This window comes from Equus asinus, chromosome 5, assembly GCF_041296235.1.
Source record: "Equus asinus isolate D_3611 breed Donkey chromosome 5, EquAss-T2T_v2, whole genome shotgun sequence".
Lineage (NCBI taxonomy): Eukaryota > Metazoa > Chordata > Mammalia > Perissodactyla > Equidae > Equus > Equus asinus.
Genome location: NC_091794.1, coordinates 72699394 through 72721836, shown reverse-complemented (window position 1 = coordinate 72721836; position 22443 = coordinate 72699394). Strand labels below are relative to the sequence as shown.

The window sequence follows — 22443 nt, the reverse complement described above, 5'->3', positions numbered from 1 at the left end:
TGGCTTGCCAAGCGGTGCCACATCCACACCTGGGATCCGAACTGATGAACCCCAGGCCACCGAAACGGAATGTACGGTCCCAACTGCTGCGCCACTGGGCCAGCCTCTGGTCAACTGATTTTTGACAAGATCATGCAATGTGGAAAGAAGAGTCTTTTCAACAAATGATGCTGTGACAACTGGATATCCAGGCAAAAGAATTAAGTTGGAACATTACTTCAGATCACATATAAAAAGCTAACTCAAGGGCTAGCCCCAGTGCCTAGTGGTTAAGTTTCACGTGCTCTGCTTCAAGGCCTAGGTTCAGCTCTCGGGCGTGTACCTATACCACTCATCAGTGGCCATGCTGTGGTGACACTCATATACCAAAAAGAAAGAGGAAGATTGGCAACAGACATTAGCTCAGGGAAAATCTTCCTCAGCAAAAAGAAATAATAATAATAATTAACTCAAAACAGATCAAAGAATGTAAAAGCTAAAATTATAAAACTCTTAGAAGAAAACATAGGGATAAATCTTCATGGCTTGAGATTTGCCAAAGGATTGTTAGATATGACATCAAAAGCACAAGAAACGAAAAAAGAATAAATTTGACTTCATCGGAATTTAAAAGTTTTGTGCATCAAAGGACATCAACAAGAGAGTAGAAAGACAACCCAGAGAATGAGAGAAAATATTTGCAAATCATGTATCTCATAAGGGATGTCTATCTAGAATATATAAAGAACTCTTAAAAGTCAATAATAAAAAGATAGATAACCCAGTTTAAAAATGGGCAAAGGACATTTCTCCAAAGATATATAAATGGCCAATAAGCACATGAAAAGATGCTGGACATTATTTGTCACAAGGGAAATGCAAATCAAAGCCACAATGAGATACCACTTCACACCCACTAGGATGGAGAGAATCAAAAAGTCAGATAATTACTGGAAGGATGTGGAGAAATTCTCATCCTCATACACTGCTGGTGGAAATACAAAATGGTGCAGCTGCTTTGGAAAACAGTCTGGCAGTTCCTCAAAGAATTAAACATAGAGTTACCTATGTATCCAGCAAAAATACACACATACATCCAAACAAAAACTTGTAAATGAATGTTTATAGCATGATTATTTGTAGCAGCCAAAAGGTGGAAACCACCCAAATGTCCATCAATAAATGAATGGAAAATACGGTATAACCATAAAATGGAATATTATTCAGCCATAAAAAGGAATGAAATACTGATACTTGCTACAACTTGGATAAACCTCAAAAACATTGTTAAGAGAAAGAAACTGGTCACCAAGAGTCCACATATTACATGACTCCATTCATACTAAGTCCAGAATAGGAAAAAAGAAACAGAAAGTAGACTAGTGGCTACTTAGGACTGGGGAAGCATGGAAGAAACAGGGATGACACCTAAAGGGTAGAAGGTTTCTCTGTGAGGCAATAAAAATACTCTAAAATTGACTCTGGTGATGGTTGCACACATCTATGAATAGGCTAAAACCACTGAATTGTACATTTTAAATGGGCAAATTGTTTGATACGTGGATTATGTATCAATAAGCCTGTTTAAAAAATTTTTAAAGAAATAGGGCAGGAGGCTCAAAGAAAGTCTCAACAACTAAACAATTTTTAAACATTTTATAAATTGAGTACCGCTGTTACTTTTTAAAAGTGCTTGATGGTTCATATTGCTAAACGCAGATATAGCTAAAAAATTATCATTAATTTTGACACACGGATTATTTTTAAATACTAGAAATTAACTCAATAAATTTACAATTTGCAGAATCTGATTTTCCCTCGACCTAGCCTTATGATGAAAAACTATAATTACTCTACACATGATGAAAAAAACTATAATTACATTATAATTTTAAATATTTATTAAACATGTATAAGTAATACAAGTCACGTCAATTATACACTTACTTTTAAAAACAGAACATTTTGTAAAGTTTTCATTATAAGAGTTTCTTCGGTGAGGTTATAAGAAATTAAGTCTTGACCATCTTAATCTATGAACACTGGTACTGGTAAAATTCCTGTACTAAAATAAGCAAGAAATAAATCCTAAAAAGCTGTGAGGGTATAAAAGAAAAAACCTACCAAGCACAGAGACAAACCAGGAAATTTGAAGCAAGTCTGGCTCAAAGCACAGTCAATAGAGTTAAGTTTCTGAACCGTTTTAGAGTGCCAGATGGTCCAGAATCCACCTCCAGATCTTACAACGCCCTGCACAAAAGTGTGCCAGAAAAGAAAACAAAAACAAAAAACACAGAACAGAATGTAGAGAACAGACTAAGAATGAAAGCAATCTAGCCTGCAAAGGAGGAAAACTATGCAAACAGAAATCATCCAATCTTCTTCAAGCTCGCAACTTTTAAGGCCAATTTCCTATGCTAAGTGAACTTTACAAACTATAAATGGCCTTTGCAGCCAAATTAAATATACTCAAACTTAATTTCTGCACAATAATATTTTTGAGATTGTTGCTCCTTTCTGCATAAATTACTGCTGCTGTCTGCTTTGTCATTGAAGATCTTATAAACTAAACAAAAATCACTCGTTTAATTTCAAAACTCAAAGGTATACAGAGAAAAAATAATTCATAGTTATGTAGTAAGTACTATCTATAACTCTACAAAAAAAAATTCAGCGAATGGTATATGAAAGGTTATTTGCAACAGCATTAATTATAATTGATATATAAATTATCTGTATAAAGGCTTAATTAACTATAAAACATCCAATCAATAAATATATTCTAAAGACATTAAAAAGATGCTATGAAGACCATATAGTAAAACACCCATAATGTTAAGTTAAAGAAAACAGAATACGAAACTATACATATGTGTGTGTGTACGGGCGTGGGAGAGAGGTTACAATCACGTTTAAAAAAGCGTGTAAAGGAAAAAACCAAGAAGTAAAACAACTAAAAATTTAAAGAATAGGATGAGTGGTGATTCATGCCTTTTCTTGCTGTTTTTCTGCATGTTCCATGTTTTCTTTAATGAGTGAAGAATTTTGGAAATGAAAAAAATTTTAAATAATATTTATATGAGTGTCAATAATAATAATAGCACTTCTATTTATTGAATGTCTCCTATATTCCAACAATGTATATACATCATACATAAAGAAAAGGAAGTTCAGAGAGTTTAACTGACTTGCCAAGGCCACCCAGAAGACTACAAGTGGCATAGGGAGAATTCAAAATTTCAAATTCAAGGTCTGTCTTGTACCAAGTCTAGTGTTCTTCCCACTATATAAAACTTCTCTCAGCATTCATGGGATAGAAATCTTGAGACTGAATATTTTACATACTATTTTAGAGAAAGTCACAGATCCTTCAAAGCTTATCCTCGAAATCCCTTCCTAACGTCCTATGTTCTAGGTTTAAAATTCTCACTTCATTACAAAGAGAAAGCAGAGAACAAATCATAAGAAAATGGATGTTATATCCCCAATGTGAACCCTATGCAGCAAAGTACAATTTTATTTCAAACATTCCCATGGTTTTCTGTTGTCCTTTTAAATATAATTTAAAATGCCATCTACAGTATCAACGTCAGATACTGTAAAACAATAAGAAAATTAAAAACTAAACTACCACAAAACGTTCCATCATAATCACAGGATATTCCACAGCACCCAGTGCCTTACTTCTATCGTCCTTTATCATAGTATGTATCACACCAGAGAGTCAGTGTTTATCCCCCTAAAAGACTAAAACATACTTCAGTGCATGAGTCTAGGTCTTATTCTCTTTTATGTCCAAGGCCTAATACAGTGGTGACACACAGGAGGCATTCAGCAAAGGTTTGCTGCAATAAAAGAGGATCAACCAGCAATAATGGAAGCACCTTTAAAGCACATAAGTTTCGTATTTTTAGTATATGCATAATGATACACCTGTGTTGTACCTATAGAATAAGATGGAATGAGGTTACAAATAATGCTTGGTATCCGTGATCTATGAAAATTCCAATTTTCATTCCGTAAGTGCAACATATTATTAAAATCAACTTCTGCTTTGGCAGCCCCGGGTCCGCCAGTTCAGATCCCAGGTGTGGCCACGGCACCACTTGGCAAGCCATGCTGTGGCAAGCGTCCCACATAACATAGAGGAAGATGGGCACGGATGTTCGCTCAGGGACAGCCTCCCTCAGCAAAAAGAGGACAACTGGCAGCAGATGTTAGCTCAGGGCTAATATTTCTCAAAAAAAAAAACCAGCCCTGTAAATAACTAAATCCATCAATTTTAAATATTTGGTTAGTGGTGGTAGTTATTACTATTATTACATTAATAGCTGCTGCCATTTAAACTGATCCCAGACATTCATATCCATTATTTCACATAATCTTCGCAACAAATCCTGCAGGTTAATTTTATTCCCCATTTTACAGGAAAAAAAAAGAGGCTAATAAATCTGTGAAACAGTCAAATAAGTGATTTAAACCTAAGACATTCTGACTGCAAAGCCCAAAGTCTCCCATTATTTCACCCTCTCAGCAATGTTCATATCTGGAGCATCAGAAATCCTCAGATCTAGTGGTTCTAAGTTTTATATAATAAAATAATTTATTTCATAGGGAATTTTTCTCTGACACCTGGTATCATCTCTAGCAGTAAAATAGTGAAAAAACCCCAAGTCCAAACTAGTATGTCCAAGAGAATACTAGCTTGAAAGTAAATACTGGCAAGATGTACACTAACCTAGACAGGCTTAGTTTTCACAAGCAATAAATTCCTAGAGTTCGCAAAATGTAAAACTACCTTCTATCACGTCTACAAAAACCCTCTGCTAGAACTTGGTACAACAATCACTTTCTAGAGATGTGGTCTATGCAATGACAAGTTGATTTTCACAAAAGAAGATGCTGCAGCCTAGAACATGTATTTAGTTACAACCAAAGAATAGCACTATCATAATTAGTTCTGTCAGAGATATTTTTCCCTTAAAAATACATTCAGACGCATTCAACTTATATCAGTTGTTTACACTATCTGGGTTATAATCCTCGCTCTACTATTTAGCAGCAGCTTGAGTTGAACAAATTACTTCACCTCTATGCCTCAGTTCTCTCTTTTTTGTAAAACAACAATAATAAGGATGATCCAGTTATCAGGTTGTCAAGATTACTGAAAAGTTCATGAGGTTGTAAGGATTACTGAAAACAGTGCTTGACACATCATAAGTGCTCAATAAGTATCATTGTTGTTATCATGCCAATATTGATCTCTTCTTTCTCTCTCTCACACACACACGCAGAGCCCACTCTCTGAATATCTGTTCCTTTTATATAACAATAGAGGAACATAATATCACATGCATGATCGTTTTTATCCCTAAGTTTATCTGAAATATCGTCAATGAGTGTTTACAGAAAGCAGCATAGCAAATGTGATAGAGAAGAGACGTGCCTGGGTTCAAATCTCAAATCTATCACTTAGAACACAACCCTGAGTAAGTAATACAAAAGATTAATTCCTACTTGTAGAAAGGCTGGGAAGATTAAGTGAAATAATATATGTAAATCAGCTAAAAGTACCTACTGCCTATTAGGAGTTCAAGAAACATCAGTCTTCTTCTTTCTTAACAGTGGCATAAGAATATTTTCCTTCCGGGATCTTTGCATTAATATTTAGCCCACTAGATAAAACTGTTCCACAACTAAAATAAGACCATGCTAAGAAAGGTACAGAAATCACACATAAAATTAAGTTTACAATTTCCAGATGTCTCACCAGTTAAGTTTTGCAGGGTTTCTTGTTGTTGTTTTTTTAACGATTTTTTATTTTTCCTTTTTCTCCCCAAAGCACCCAGTACACAGCTGTATATTCTTAGTTGTGAGTCCTTCTACTTGTGGCACATGGGACACAACCTTAGTATGGCCTGATGAGTGGTGCCATGTCCGCGCCCAGGATCTGAACCAGCAAAACCCTGGGCCGCCGAAGCAGAGTGCACAAACAACCACTCGGCCACGGGGCCGGCCCCTAAGTTTTTTAAGCTCAATATCTATGCACAGTCATTCAGGGTTTATGGCAGATTTAAGAATAAAAACATGAAGATAAACTATTCCTCCTGTCCCTATCCCAAGAAAACATATACCTCTGTATCTCCCAAACACCTTAGTGGATCACTAAATTTAAAAAGTATATATTTAAACCAGTGATTCTCAACTAGGGGCAATTTTGTCCCCCATGAAACATCGGACAATGTCCGGAGATTGTCTCAACAGAAGGGAGTGCTACTAGCATCTTGTGGTTAAAGACACAGCAAAACATCCCACAATGCACAGGACAGCTCCCCACACCAAAGAATTATCTGGCCCAAAATGTTACTAAGGCCAAGACTGAGAAACCATAATCTAGAAAAAACCAAAGTAGTATAATATAGAAGCTTTCCCCCCAAAAGTATGCTCCTGCCCCAGTATTCGTGGCCAAATTTGTGTTTTTATTGAAGACATAAGAAATAACCAGCTTGATTATTTCAGATGGGAAACTCCTGGTACCATTAAAATTGGGACAGAAGCCCCAATCTAAAAAGAGAGGAAGTGAGGCTTACTTTTCTTTCTATATTTGTGCCACATAAAAACGTTTTTAGGGGCCCACCCGGTGGTGCAGCAGTTAAGTGCGCACGTTGTGCTTCGGTGGTCTGGGGTTCACTGGTTCAGATCCTGGGTGCGGACATGGCACCGCTTGGCATGCCATGCTATGGCAGGCGTCCCATATATAAAGTAGAGGAAGATGGGCACGGATGCGAGCTAAGGCCAGTCTTCCTCAGTAAAAAGAAGGGGGTTGGTGGCAGATGTTAGCTCAGGGCTAATCTTCCTCAAAAAAAAAAAAAAATATACGTTTTTAAGAGCTCCAACCTTTATTTTTTAATTGCACCTCCAATTCATGAAAGCATTATTTATATCACAAAGATAAGTTTCTTATGCCTCACTTCTACCTTACCTTTGTACAAAATATTAAAAAGTTCAAATTTATGTGGTAGGAAAGCACAGTAAATGAGGCCAACTTTTAACAAATATCATTTTTACATATCAAGTTGACAATGATCAAAAGTTTGATAATATACTATGTTGATAAAGCTGTGGAGGAAAAAGCGCACTCAAACACTGTTACCAGTACAACCTTTCTAAATGCAAATTAATAATATCCAAATTAGGGGCCAGTCCAGTGGGCAAGTGGTTAAGTTTGCGTGCTCTGCTTGGGTGGCCAAGAGTTTCACCGGTTCAGATCCTGGGCACACACATGGCACCACTCATCAGGCCATGCTGAGGCGGCGTCCCACATGCCACAACTAGAAGGATCCACAACCAAAAATACACAACTATGTACCGGAGGGTTTTGGGGAGAAAAAGGAAAAAGAAAATCTTTAAAAAAATAAAAATAAAAAAATAATATCCAAATTAAAACTATCCTTTTACTCAACAATTATATCCACTAAAAACTAATGCACATACTCACACATGTGCACAAAAATGTGTAAAAGAATAGTCACTGCAGCACTTTTGGTAATAAAAGCTTGGAAATAACACAAGTGTCCATCATTAGGTGGCTAGTTAAATAAATTACAGCATACTCATAGAAGGGAATATCCTGAAGTTTTTAAAACAATGAGGGAAATCTACATGTGCTGTTACAGAACAATCTCCTGGATTGATTAAGCTAAAAATAAGTAAATTAATTAATAATAAGCCACGATATACACATATATATATTTGCATATACATCACAGACTACTGCTGGAAATACACACAAAAAACTAGTAAGAATGACGGCCTCTAGGCAGGAGACTGAAGGCCCAGAGAAGGAGACTTTCACTGGTACTGTTTGAATTTATTTTAATTTTTTATTTTTTTGGTGAGGAAGACTGGCCCAGAGCTAACGACTGTTGCCAATCTTCCTCTTTTTGCTCGAGGAAGACTGTCGCTGAACTAACATCTCTGCCAATCTTCCTCTATTTTGTATGTGGAACGCTGCCACAGCATGGCTTGATAAGCAGTGTGTAGGTCCATGCCACGGATCTGAATCTGCGAACCCCAGGCCACCAAAGCAGAGTATGAAAATTTAACTACATGCCACTGGGCCAGCCCCCTTGAATTTTCTTTTAACATGGGTTTATGCTGGCTCTTTTATTTACTGACTGTAAAACTTAAGTCACAAATTCTCAGCCTCAGTAGTCTCCAATTTGAAATGATAGTAATAATAGCCTAGCTCATTGGCTATTGTGAAGATCAAATGAGACAGCATAAAATACTTTCTAAATTATAAAGCAGCACACAAAATTATAAACTAGTCCTCTGACTGAATTCCAAACCAATTATAACAATTATTATTATTTTTATTCTGACTAATTTCTCTAAACCCAAAGATAGGAATGTTTAAGATGAAATATGAGTGTAGACGCAATCTCACAACACAGATTTTTTTACTTTATGTACAGTTGTTGATTTCAATTTAAAAGAATAAATTTTCAAAAAATTGTCATGTAGAAATGCTAAATCAGCTGATTACAGAAGAAATACATGCTCACTGCTGAAAAGAAGATATATAAAAACTATAACCAGAGGCCGTCCCCGCGGCCGAGTGGTTAAGTTCTCGTGCTCCGCTTCGGTGGCCCAGGGTTTCGCCAGTTTGGATCCTGGGCATGGACATGGCACCGCTCATCAGGCCATGCTGAGATGGCATCCCACATGCCACAACTAGAAGGACCCACAACTAAAAATACACAACTATGTACCAGGGGACTTTGGAGAGAAAAAGGAAAAATAAAATCTTTAAAAAAAAAAACTATAACCATACTATTATAAAATCTTGGTATCTTTTTCTTTCAGTCTTTTTTCTAAATAAAATGTTTCCACTTTACTGAAATATAGCATTCAAATTATAACATTCCTCAGATTATTACAAGCTCTTAATAAACATAATTTTTAACAAAGACATAATATTTTACCTTGTTGAGAGTTCAACCACTTTAAAATGAAATTCCAGTATATGGGTTTGCCTAATGAATTCTGCCTGGATTAACTGTTCATTTATTTCTACCAATTATCCAAGTAACCAGATATCTCTCAATATCTCTCTCACGTGTGCACGCACCATTTTCCTGCTTTTGAGTTCCATAGTTCCAATTTTATTAAGTCCAAAACTCACAAAACAAAGAAGCGTATGGGGGCCAGCCCCGTGGCCGAGTGGTTAAGTTCACACACTCTACTTCAGCGGGCCAGGATTTCAATGGGTTGGATCCTGGGTGCAGACATGGCACTGCTCAGCAAGCCATGCTGAGGCAGCGTCCCACATAGCAGAGCCAGAAGGATCTACAACTAGAATAAAGAACTGTGAACTGGGGGCTTTGGAAAGAAGGAAAAAAAAAAAAAGCAGCATATAAAGTGTCTTTATAATTCCTCTAAGAGCAAGCAAAACACCTTAGATTGAGCCCTTAGACTATAGTGAGAGTAGAGATTAGAACTATGATTCATTGCTAAACAAAGATGTTCAATCTTTTTCTACTACATGTTAGTCTGTTATTTTTTGTCTGGAAATAGAGCGAAAACAAAGGATATACTCTTAGGTTATTCCTGGGAGATTCTCTATTGGATATACCCAACTGTTCCTAATTAATTTTAACTATGACAACTCCTCCCAAATGCTGAGCATTCCAGCCATTTTTGAGAATGGTTAGATATGTCTCAAGGAAACATGGATTTCCTGAGTATACTGGAACATAATTGCAGGCAAAAATATATCTATCATTTTTGTGCCTTTCCCATAGTAGGAAGTAAAATGTCATGTTGAATAAATAATCCTTTTCTGCTTCCAAGAACACATTGTAATTTTCATACTCAGCCCTACACTTACTGTCATGACTGTTAAACCAGACCATTGAGGTGAAACATTTATTAACACACATCATGTACTTTTTTTAATGAAAAGGAAACTAAACACAAGAAACTGTGAAATTATGGGAGACTTTTCCCCCAATTTCCAAATCTTCTGTAATGCAGCTCTATCACTCTTGCAATTTAAAAAAAAAAAAGCATTAAAAGTATTCTTATAGTATTTATTGTTTTAGAACATATACTAAGATTTTTTTAAATTTAGCCTCATTCTAAGGGCTTTTTTTATTATTAAGAAAAGAATCCCTGGGCAAGCCCCGTGGCATAGTGGTTAAGTTTGGCATGCTCTGCTTCGGTGGCCCAGGTTCGCAGGTTAGGATCCTGGGCACAGACCTACACCACTCATCAGCCGTGCTGTGGTGGCAACTCACATATAAAGGGGAGGAAGACTGGCACAGATGTTAGCTCAGAGCTAATCTTCCTCAAGCAAAAAAACGGAATCCTTGCTAAATTAAAACAAGAAAACTTCAGCATAAAGCTGCTGGAAGATTATTTTAAATACTCATATCATGACATATTTCAATAAAATAAAACCTTTATCATCATCAAGAGCACTACTTACGCGCAAACAATTGTATTGTCAAGATACCATGACAGGCACTGGAGATTCAGAGGCAAAAGACATAGCTTCCATCCTCAAGAAGTTTACTACCTAATTAGGACAACGGCATATACTGAAAAAGAGAATAAAAAATTCCAGGGAGCACTGGATGTGCCAAGCATCCAGTAGACAGAGAAGTATAGTGAAAGAGCTTTTGAAGTCCTACAGACCTTGGTTCAAATTTTAGATTTATCACTTACTAGCTTATGTAAATTACTGCCCTCATTTGTAAAATGGAGTGTTAGATTAAGTGAAGTAAAATTCCTGGCACAGAGTAACACCCAAAGAGAAGCTAATAGTATTAGTATTAGTATTAGTATTAGGGATACAGGCTTGAGGGAAGAAAAAGGCAACTGGAAAAGTTTAAAAAGTATTAATATCCTTTTTTGTAATCTACCACCATAAGCAAAAATCACAAGATCTTTCTCACTCAAGGTTTATTTCTTATGGACAAGAAGAAAACAGAACAGAGCCCTTTAGAATTTTCAGTCATTCGTAAGGCAAAGTTCTTAATCACCTTCTTCCAGACGGGCACTGAGGGAGAGAGATGAATTAAAAGGTGTCCCTGCCCTGGAGGATCTCTCACTCGAGTATGCCTATGGGGGGGGGTGGGGGGGGGGTGCAAGGGTGACAAAAACAGATCAATAATGAATGTGAAACCAGGCTCCATTATCATCTCAGTTTATTTGCCTCAAGCAGTTAAAAAATGAAGTTAAAAAAACACAAACCAGCAAAGTTTTAAAATAACGAGGCATATTAGGGTATATTAACGCTTAAGAAAGGTTCCTTCTCCTGTGCCTTCACAATAGATCTTATTTCCTCTTAATGTCCTAAAATAAAAATATTCTAAGTTGACTTATTTGAATTATTGATATAAATGAACCATCAATGTATCTTCTCTCATATGTGAGAGATTTAAGGATAATATTCCTGATTCATTACTCTGCATACATGTTGATATTTAAATATATAACCACAAGAACATATTTAAATTTATTTAACTGTCTATAAAACTGACAGAGCCTGAAAAAATCTTCAGAGATAAATAACAGTAATTAGAAACCAAAAACACAGTATTACCCAGGAAGAGAACTTACCCACACAACTAAAAAAGCAAACCTACAGAAGTCTTCAAAAGAACAAAATCCTCAAGAAGGGAAAACTCCTGCCCCACTGGCCCACGGAGCCAGATAGCGCGCCTGCCAACGGCATCTTACTGAATGCAAGTCACTAACTGGACTCACAAAAAGTGAACACCCGAAGGTCAGTGTTGCCATTTCTCAAACCTGAGTTTCAGGAAGACCCTTCCAAAGAGATCCCCCACCACATTCCAAGGATTCCTCCCCATATCTGCTTGTCAAACTAGGATAAGCAACACCAAATAAACTGGGAAATAAGCAGACTCCACTCGCGAGTGTGACAATTCCCGCACAGTGAAGTTAATTATCGCACCCGGGGCGCACGGTTCCCGGGAGAACACTCCTCACTCAGCCTCTGCATCCCAGAGAGCTGGCAAACCGCCCCAAAGCCCCTCCATCCCAACAGCCTCCTGAAAACTCTACGGCCCGCAGGTATACACTGTCCCACTGTTCAAGCCTTCAAAAGCACCGACAAATCCAGGCCAAGGAGACTAGAGGGGGCAGGGAGACACTCCAAGGCAGGCCGGAAGGTTGCGGTGGGCCCGACGGGGAAGTACAGGGCCACCAGCTGTGGGGAAAACAGGATGAGAAAGCGAGGTGGGGCGAGTCTGGGTGCGTGCAGGGACTGACAGGTGCAGGGCACCTTATCGTCCTGGGCAGCACGGGAAGACGGGAACTGGCTTTCTTCACGGAGAGCGAGCAACGAGGCGCCCAGGGCGAGCGGTGCGGAGAGGTTTTCTGGGAAGCACAGGGACTGGCCTCCGAAGGCAGCCGAAAGCCCAGAGCAAAGACCCTGAGAACATTTTGGTGAAGATCCCCAGGACGAGCGGTCCACGGACGTTCCCAGCACCAACACGGGGGTAACCATCGCACCTGTTCCAGGATGTCTCGCTGTTATCCGCTGGGACAGCGAGGAAGTGAAAGTCCACGGGTGGGCGTGAAAGCAAACTCGAGAAGGAAAAAACTAACCGGGGGTCTGACCAGGAGGGGGGAAGAGGCTACCCTCGGGAAGGGGCTAGCAGGGTAAGTACTTGGGTGGGAGAGGCTCACTTGGAAGAGGCGCCGGCTGGAGGCAACTGCTGGGGAAGGGAGGGCTTTCGCTGGACTCCAGGGGGGAAAGGCCGGTTCAGACAGGAAAGCGCGGCTCAGAGGGGGGCCCCGAGTGCCGCTCGGAAGGTGACTCTGCCCGGGGCGGGGCGCGCAGCCGGCCGGAGGGCGAGCCTCGCGCCGGGCGAGGGCTGACCGGGGGGCGAGGCTGCCGCGCGCGAGCTCCACAGCTCACCTGGGGCGCGCCGGCCCTGGAGGAGGAAACTTCCTGGGGGGACACGCGGGGGAGCGAGAGGGGCAGGCCGGCGGCGCGGGGCGCAGGGGCCGGGGGACGCGCGGCGCTGGGCTGGGCTGGGCTGGGCTGGACTGGACTAGGCTGGACTGGGCGGGGCCGGGCCGGGGGAGCCCCCGACCCGGGGCGGGGTCGCGGCCGCCGCGGCGCAGCTGCCGGCTCGGGATGGCGCCGTCCCTCAGTCACACACGCGCGCGCCCGCCGGGCCGAGAGAAACCGCCCGGGTCGGTGAGCCGCAGGGACGGGGGGGAGGGGAAGGGGGAGGAGAAGGGAAAGGGGAAGGGGGGAAGGAGGCCGGGGACAGCGGCCGAGCGAGCCCCGCGGACGGGCGGCTGGCGTTACCTGTGTCAGGGAGAGCTGGGCCGCCGCAGCCATGGTGTTTCCATCATGCACGGCAGGGGAAGGAAGGACTGGCGGACGGGGGCTCAGGGCGGGGAGGGGGCGGAGGGAGCGGCCGGAGGCGAGCCCGGGCGGCGGGCGGGCGTCTCCCCTAACTTCGACAACTTCCCTCCTCTCGCCCGCCCCGCCTCGCCTCGCCCCTCCTGGCCCCGCCCGCCCGGCGCAGGCCGCGGCGGCACCCAAATTCTGGCGCCGGAGTTTCCGCCGCCGGACCGGAGCCTGCCCCCGGCGGCTGCCTGGGAAAACCCGGCGCGGACATAAAATTAAGGCGGACGGGCTGCGGAGGCGATTCTAGATTGTCCTATGAACTCTAGGCAGGTCACCTACCTACTCTAAGCTTCTGCTTCTGCAAAATAGGGGAAATTTTACCCAAAGTCCAGGTTGCTTATAAGGACTAAATGAGATAATGATAGAAAATAATAACAGGACTTTATATATGCTAGGCTCTGTGCTAGACGCTTTATTTTTGAATTGTATGAATGGAAACATCTGAGACCCAAAGAAGCTGTACAAATGAGGAAACCGAAACACAAATAAGGTCATACAGCCTCTTAGATAGCCGGATTAGAATCCAGGTCTGACTCCAAAACCTTTCACTTAACCATCTGCTATTGGGGTGTGATATTGAAAAAGAAGTCATTCCCTCCAGTAGCCAAAAATCTAGGTGGGAGAGGAAAGAAATACTTTCCTTGCCTGCTACACTTAGATTGTTCAATAAAAGAGCACTGGGACCTGCTCAGGTGCCTACAGCACTCCTAACTCCTCCCACAATCCTTCTGGCAAACTCCTCCTACTTTTTCAGAACACAACTCAAATATCATTCCCTTTGCAAAGCATCTCCCGACCTCCCCACGTCAGAGTTACACACTCTCCTCTTCTTTTTAACATTTCTTCTCTACCTTCTGAAATCATTATCACCCTGACTGTTTACATCTGTCTACCCCTCTAGACTGAGAGCTCCTCAATGGCAAGGACTGTTTCTGATGTATTTCTATAGCCTCAGCCCCTAACATGTATCATGTACACAGCAAAGGCCTTAGCTCCTGCCTGTGTTAAACATAACACAGCCGACACTTTCTCATGCTGCCTTCTTCAATTGCAATAAGCAAACAGTTACTTGAAACTCTCATCTCTACAGGTGTGGTGTAGATGCCACCTACTTCAAGGAGGCTTCCAGGAACTCCCTCTTCACCTCTTAGTTGTTCAGATATGATCCTTATTATACTCTGCCTCTTTTTAAGAGTTAGTTGAGAGCTTTTCTGTCCCCCACTACACTGTGAAATCCTTGCGGACAGGGGGATGACTCCTTACTACATCCTCATAGTTTAGACTAGCAGAGAGTAGTCTTCAGTACATGTTTTTTCCCAGACTGCTCTTCCTTTCTCAGTCATGACAGCTTCCCACGACAACAAACCACAGCTCTATCAGGCCCACACCCCCGTTGCCATTATCATAGCAGCCCCTATTTGACGTCCCACGAGGGCCAACTGAACAAGGCTCTACGACCTTTGCCAGCACAGGCAAACCATCCCAGAAATGCCTCCAGAACCCCTTGACCCTACTCAGATCCCTTTTTACAAGGTCCAGACACTCAGGTCTGGTAAGCAACCACTTATTCAAGAGAGTCTCCCTTGGCATCTTTCTGCTGGTATTCTTTTTAACTCAAGGGAGGAGGGGAGATACTGTTTTAAATGATTCCACCTTGGTATATTTATCAGCTGTAACCGCAACTGATGTTTCTACTTGAATTTTCTGGTTTACATTATCACATTTGAGCTTCACAACTCTGAAAGGTAGTAATCACCATACCCACTTTACAGATGATATAACTGAAGGTCGCAGAGGTTAAGTGGTTTGCCCAAGGTTATATGGCTTATAAACAAAGTGGTAGAGTGTAGTGGAATAAACAAGGCTTGGACATCAAAAACATCCAGGTTCTAATCCTGGCTCTACTAGCCGTACAACCTTAGGGTTGTTGTGAGGATGAATGAGACGACATATATGAAAATACCTAAAGATATAGATACACAAAGTTAGTTAGGAAATCTGAAAGTAATGGAATAAATTGCTAATGGGAGTACAAATTCACTTGCTATTCAACGAGACTTTTCCAAAACATATGAGATATAAGATATTACTCTTGGGTGAATATAGTGGAGTCCCTGGTGTACAGAGTTTCCTAGAAAGGCAGTGTGGGGTAGTAAGGAGAATATTGGAGTCACTTAACGTATGACCTCAGACAAACCGTTTAACCCGTGTGAGCCTCAGTTTCTCATGTATAAAAATGAACAAATCAATGTGAAAAAGGTTGAGTAAGTGTAAGGAATTGTTACGGTTATAATTATTGTGTGATATATATTAAGTCAAAAACAACATGTATTTATACAGTATTGCTTTTCACAATTTATAAATGTTTTTACATACAACATCTAGCACAACTTCTGGAGTCAAATAGGTACATGATGAAAGTTTGTTGAACTGAACTGTATAGTCTCAGGTATAGTTATTATTTGGATCCCCGTTTTATCCCCATTTCACAGATAAGAAAACCAAGGAACAAATATTTTATAAATAATTTGTTTAAGTAAGGGGCACTTAAAGCAAGTTTGGGCCTTAGTTAAAATAATAACGATGATCAGACCCCTCAGCAAGAGAAGACTTGCTAACAACCATTATATGGGAATTGCCCCAGGTCCCCTTCCAGACCACCAATAATTTGTACTGGCTTCTTTCTCTACTCATTGGTTCTGGTTTAAATTAAAAACTTCATGGAGCTGGCCCGGTGGTGCAGCAGTTAAGTTTGTGCACTCTGCTTCAGCCGCCCGGGGTTTACTGGTTCGGATCCTGGGCACAGACCTACCACCACTTATCAAGCCACGCTGTGGTAGGCGTCCCACATATAAAGTAGAGGAAGATGGGCACAGACGTTAGCTCAGGGCTAATCTTCCTCAAAGATAAATAAATAAAAAATAAAAAAACTTGACTTGTAGTGTGGGGATAGGAGTGATGGTCCAAACGCCCAAAAAGGCCTAGAACGTCTGGGACTGAATTTTTTTTTAATGACACACCAGTGACAGATTGCAAATGCGTGTCCCAGATCTCATCAAAGCACTGGGTCATATCGCAAATCTATTTTAGGAGAGTAAAATGTAGCTAATGAAAGATATGTTATGATCTAATTCATTAACAAGAATGAGCTTCATGGAGCAGACAAAAAGGACTTGCCTGTTTTTGTAGGGCAATTTAATGTCTCTGGGTCTCTAAACCTCATATTCCTCATGTGTACATTGGAGATGATAATACCTACCTTGTAGGGATAGTGTAAGGACTAGAAATCATGCATAAATGTCCCATCAAAGAGCCTGGGCTAGATTAGATGTTCAATAAGTGGTAGCTATAAGGATACCATTCTTCTAGATCACCATTTAACTTGCTACCTCTCAGACAACTCTCCAGTTACTGAGTCAGTTGTGCAGATACACTGCCTAGGAGAAAGGAGTGCCTTGAAGAGCTGACACGCATATCCCTGTAATTGGAAAGTAGATGTTCCCTAGGTAAATCAAGTTGTATCTAATGACTTAAATCTGGATACTGATAACCAACAACTGCTGCTTTCATATACGTTATTTCACTTAATCCTCGTGACAACCCTACAGGGATTTTTATCAATTTTTTTTTTTTTTTGAGGAAGATTAGCCCTGAGCTAACTGCTGCCAATCCTCCTCTTTTCCCTGAGGAACACTGGCCCTGAGCTAACATCCATGCCCATCTTCCTCTACTTTATATGTGGGACTCCTAGCACGGCATGGTGTGCCAAGCGGTGCCACGTTTACACCCAGGATCCGAACCGGCAAACCCCAGGCCGCCGAAGCAGAATGTGCGCACTTAACCGCTGTGCCACCAGGCCGGCCCCTCAATTTTGTTTTATAGAAGAGGAATTTGTCCAAATTCACAGTGACTAGGTTTGGAATTGTACACAGATCTGACTCAAATGTGTTTTTTCCCAGAGCATGTTGCTGGAGTCCTCCAGGCATTGATCACCCCCAAGAAGACTTGATAAAATGATGCTTTGGACCATGGACAGCTGAAGATGAGGCTCTGGATTTATAATCCCCCTAAACGCAAGATGATCTTGCAGGGGAGAGCTTAGATCATGAACAGCTTTGTCAATAGCCTGTCTTTCCATCTTTCTATCTTGCTCTAACTCCCACTCCCTCTCCCCAACCCACCCTTACGGGAAACCACAGCTACTTTTATTTCTTTATTTTCCAACTTTTGGAGGTGACTGTCATATCAGCTCTTTATGAACACTACGTGTCTGTGATGTCAACATTTGGAAATGTAGGATGATTAATTGAAACTATGAAAAAAAAAAAACAACTGTGGGGAGCTCTCTGAATATACAAAGAGCCAGTTTATTTGCGTGAGACTTTGAGAAAGGCCTTCCAAATAAATGGTGCTAAGCTACCAAAAAAAAAACAAAATGATACTACAATTGTAATGGTAATCTGGAGCTCATGCTTCTAAGCTGCTGGTTTCATAAATATAGCCCATTATTGTTCATGTTTGCCCAGGGCAGAAAGAATATGTGAGGCTGCACAATAATAACAATTGTGCTACACAAATAACTGTCCCTGTGCCAGGGACCGAAAAGAACAAGCAGTAAGAGATTTTTAAATGCCACACACACCCAGGATGTGATAGGACAGTTCAAAATTGTTGTCATCGCTAATCTTTTAGGACAACAGGGTGCCTTGGTAAGAGCCTGAATTTACAATGGGGAAGGCCCAGCTTGGTCCAGTCTGGGTTCTGCAACTTCCTGGTTTTGTGACCTTGGACAAGTCACTGAACTATACCAAGCCATGGTTTCTTCTCCTATAAACTGAAGGTAATAATAGCACCTACCTGATAATACTATTGTGATGATTAAATGAAGTTTCATGTGAAAGCAGTTAGCCTGATACCTGACACACAGCAGATACTAGATAAGCATTAACTCCCTTTTTTCCCTACTGGAGAATATTTAGGACTAAGAAGCCAGAAACAAAACAGAAATCATTTTTAAAGATCTTCACTGGTTTTCCAAAGCCTACCTTAATGGTTTTTTTGAATAAAGTTTATTCACTCATTAGTAATATTTATTGAGCACTATGGAGTAAGGGAGGTGGGGTTTTTTGGGGGGTTTTTTTGAGGAAGATTGGCCCTGAGCTAACTGCTGCCAATCCTCCTCTTTTCACTGAGGAAGACTGGCCCTGAGCTAACATCTGTACCCATCTTCCTCTACTTTGTATATGGGACGCCTGCCACAGCATGGCTTGCCAAGTGGTGCCATGTCCGCACCCAAGATCTGAACTGGCAAACCCCAGGCCACCGAAGCGGAACGTGCGCACTTAACCTCTGCGCCACCCAGCCAGCCCGTAGAGTAAGGGAGGTTATTAGATTTATGGCCCAAACGTTCCACTGGCTTCTAGTGAGCAAGCAAATGCAGTTTTACGCTTGTCCTATTTTCTTCCTTTTTCCTTTTCTTTCCTTTTGAAGGGTCCTGGAAGCTATAAGAAACCAAAGGATCACCATGGGAAAGAAAATATTTGCACTCGAGGCTGCAGGTCCTTTCATCTGCAGATTTCAAAGCATTGTCTCCATCACTAATTACTAGCCCTGTTTAACATGTGGGAATGCTGAGACACCATCGAATTAAGAAGCTTGCCCTAAATCACAAGGCAAGTCAGCGGATGGGCTACAGACAGAACAAAGCTGTCCTGTTTGCCAGCCCTGGGCTCTAAAGTAGGGCACATGAGAGTTAACCGAGGATTCGAGCAATGAGGAGGAAAGTTTGGGGAATTCTGATTCTGTATCTTTGAATCATTGCAGTGACAAGACCATGGGCTTGAGCGTCAAATTTGACTTCAAATCTCAGCTCAGCCACTTACTGACTGTGTAACCTCAGTCAAATCATAAATTACTTTAGTTTCCTTCTCTGTAAAATGGGGATATTAATTTTTACTTCTAAGAGTTTGGGGAAGGTTAAATGATGCAACTTTTGTGGAAGAACCTAGCACAGTGACCTGCGCTTAGCAAGTTGTGTAGTTGGAGAAAACCGAGACACTCCACAGCCACACATAATGTCAAATAGACAACTCTTTCAGCCAAAGATTTTCTATGCCATAATCACAGTTGTGTCTCAGTTTAAAACGATGACTGTATTGAACATCTCATAACACAAATAGAGGGTGCCTTGTTCAGGCGTTCATCGCTTTTCTTCCTTGATTCTGTGCTTTCTTTCATAGCCCAAGTCCAATCTATCAGCAAGTTTTGTTGGCTCAACCCCTGATATATATCCAAAATTCCATTCTATTTTCAAAATACATTCCAGATCTGACTATTTCTCGCTGTCTTCACTACCACCGTTGCTTCTCTCCTGGACCACTGCGAAAGCTCCTAACTATCCTCCCAAATTCTGTGGTTGCACCTACATCTGTTCTTCTTATCATAGACAGAGTGATCTTTTCAAACACAAATCGGATCTTGTCATTTCCCTGTTTAAAACCCTGCAGGGACTTCTCATCAGACTCCTCACCATCACCTACAATGGGGCCAGGTCTTCCAGGTAAAGTGTGTCAGCAAAGCACAGAAGAGCCTTATGTTCTGGGCATGTTGAGCTATTTAGTGAGATGGAGCATGGTGGGGCAGGGACAGGAAGGAACTAGCAGGGAAGGATGGAGGAAGTGTTAGGAAATACCCAAAGGCAATCATGGCTGGGCCAGAAGAGGCTTAGATTAGTGTGCTTGTCTGGAAATTTTCAGAGATGCAAAATCACTGCTGGAAGCAAAGAGGACCATTATTGTTTTGTGTTGATGGCATTTGCAAATCTAGTGGCCCTGATTTTTTTTTTTAATTTTTTTGAGGAAGATTAACCCTGAGCTAATGTCTGCCGCCAATCCTGCTCTTTTTGCTGAGGAAGACTGGCCCTGAGCTAACATCTGTGCCCATCTTCCTCTACTTTATATGTGGAATGCCTGCCACAGCATGGCTTGACAAGCGGTCCGTAGGTCCGCACCCAGGATCCGAATCTGCAAACCCCCGGCCGCTGAAGAGGAGCGCGCCAACTTAACTGCTATGCCACTGGGTCGGCCCCAGGCCCTGATTTTTAAAAAAGCACAGTCAGGAATCTATTTTATCCTCTCAAAAGGTTTATAGACCAGGACCCCTAACATCAGGACAGTCGTTAAGAGGATGGGCTTTGGAATCAGACAAATTTGAAATAGAATCAAGGTCCTCCCCTTATAAACTATAACGCCACGGACTAGTTATTAAAAGTCTTTGAGTCTCAGTTTTCTGCAAACTACATCAGAGTGATTAAGAAAATTAAATGGAGAATGCTTAGAAAGCACTTTTCCCAGTGTCTGGCACATGGGAAGAAGTGCTCAACAAATGGGGACAATCACATTATAATTATGACAATGATGAGTAAGGATTTGGCTATCTTTATAACTGCCGCATGTTCACTAGCTTTACTAACAAACATTATCTGTCTCACCCCAACAGAGATTTGAAGAAAATCTGTCAAATTTTATTTTATTTTATCTTTATTTTTTTTGGTGAGGAAAATTGGCCCTGAGCTAACATCTGTTGCCAATCTTCCTCTTTTTGCTTTAGGAAGATTGTCGCTATGCTAACATCTGTGCCAATCTTCCTCTATTTTATGTGGCACGCTGCCATAGTGTGGCTTGATGAGCAGTGCTAGGTCCACACCCAGGATCCAAAGCTGCGGACCCCAGGCCACCAAAGCAAAGCACACGAACTTAACCACTACCCCACTCCCCGGCCCCCTAAATCTGTCAAATTTTAAATGTCTGAGGAGACTGTCCGAATTCACAGCAACATTTGGCACTGAAAGATACAAAACAGGGGCACTTGCTCTGGAGGCACTATCCACTTTATCCCCTAGTCCAGCAAATCCAAGTAGATAAATAGAAGAGTAGCGTCATGTTTGCGTTTAAGTATATATGAAAGTAATTATGCACACTCAGTACTCAGTGTTTAAAGAAAGGGGTTTTTGTTGTTATTTTCAATATTGTCTCTATATGCAAGCCAAGGATTTCAGCTGATGCTCAACTGAAGAAGCAAGGATTTGACCTAAGGCTGAAGAAGAAATTGGCTGTATTGAGTTTATGCAGACACAATGTGTCTCTGTATTATACTGAATAACTTCAAGAATTTTTCAGGGATAATTTTGACAATATTCAGTTTTTGCCTTACAGCCCTTCAAGCTTAACCTCAAGTAAGATACAACCATTCTTTTTCAAAATTATACATTGTAAGTAGGTAAGATGAAGTAAGTAAATGGTTAAAAGCATGGATTTAGTGTCAAAAAGATTTGGGTTCAAATCCTAGCTCTGCCCCTGGGAACCTAGGAAAGTGACATAACAGCTCTGTCCTTTATGTGTGAAATGAGGATGCTAATCTTCACTGAGCAGTTGTAAGGATGAAGTCATGGTACTTTATATAAAGTTCTTAGCACCATGCTAAGTGTACAACAAACATTCAAAGAGCTTTTTTTTTTTTTTGTAGTTTGTTACATCAAAATGTAGTGGAGTATAGAAAATCCTCAACATTGAAGAATTGAATTCAAGAAAACCAATTGTTTTTGAAAGGCTATAGATCTGAAATTCTATGTAAAACAAATTATCCCTATAATTAAAGGTCCACCCAAAGGCTACTGTGAAGAAATTTTTTTATTATTTAACAGAGAAGATTCTGATTGGAACTTCAACAATGCGTTAATTATCTCAGTTCCATAATGGAACACTGAACAACATCCCGCAACTCCTAGCCTAGTGGGCTTATTTTCAGACTACTCATTAGGACTCACGAGGACAAGTTTATTGAAGAATGGGACTTATAAACAGCAGAGCAATGGGCTTCTTCCCATTCATTCATTCAGCAAGTAACTTTTTAGTCCATACTATGCCCCAAGCACTCTGCAAGGCAGGGGAGTCACAAAAGTGAAAAAGACGTAGCCCCCACCATCAAGGAGCACAAAGTCGCGAGAGGAA

General features: G+C 41.1%; 1 protein-coding gene and 1 long non-coding RNA gene across 7 annotated transcripts in view; one reads left to right on the top strand and one right to left on the bottom strand.

Annotated features, from left to right (window-relative positions):
- The window catches only part of EPS15 (epidermal growth factor receptor pathway substrate 15), a 131831-nt gene extending 118165 nt beyond the window's left edge, over window positions 1-13666 (bottom strand). For 4 of the 6 annotated variants that reach the window (XM_070509951.1, XM_070509952.1, XM_070509948.1 and 1 more), the window contains exon 1: window positions 13331-13517. In XM_070509951.1, coding sequence (XP_070366052.1) covers window positions 13331-13363 — 33 coding nt within the window. In that variant the 5' untranslated portion in view covers window positions 13364-13517. Of the gene's footprint in view, window positions 1-13330 lie in introns of all 6 variants that reach the window. The other 2 variants (XM_070509950.1, XM_070509947.1) reach the window with 2 other exon arrangements.
- LOC139045310 (uncharacterized) lies at window positions 13104-17871 on the top strand. Its single transcript, XR_011503398.1, has 2 exons — window positions 13104-13216; window positions 17395-17871. It is a non-coding gene; the product is annotated as an uncharacterized lncRNA (long non-coding RNA).
- Window positions 17872-22443: the final 4572 nt, after the last annotated feature.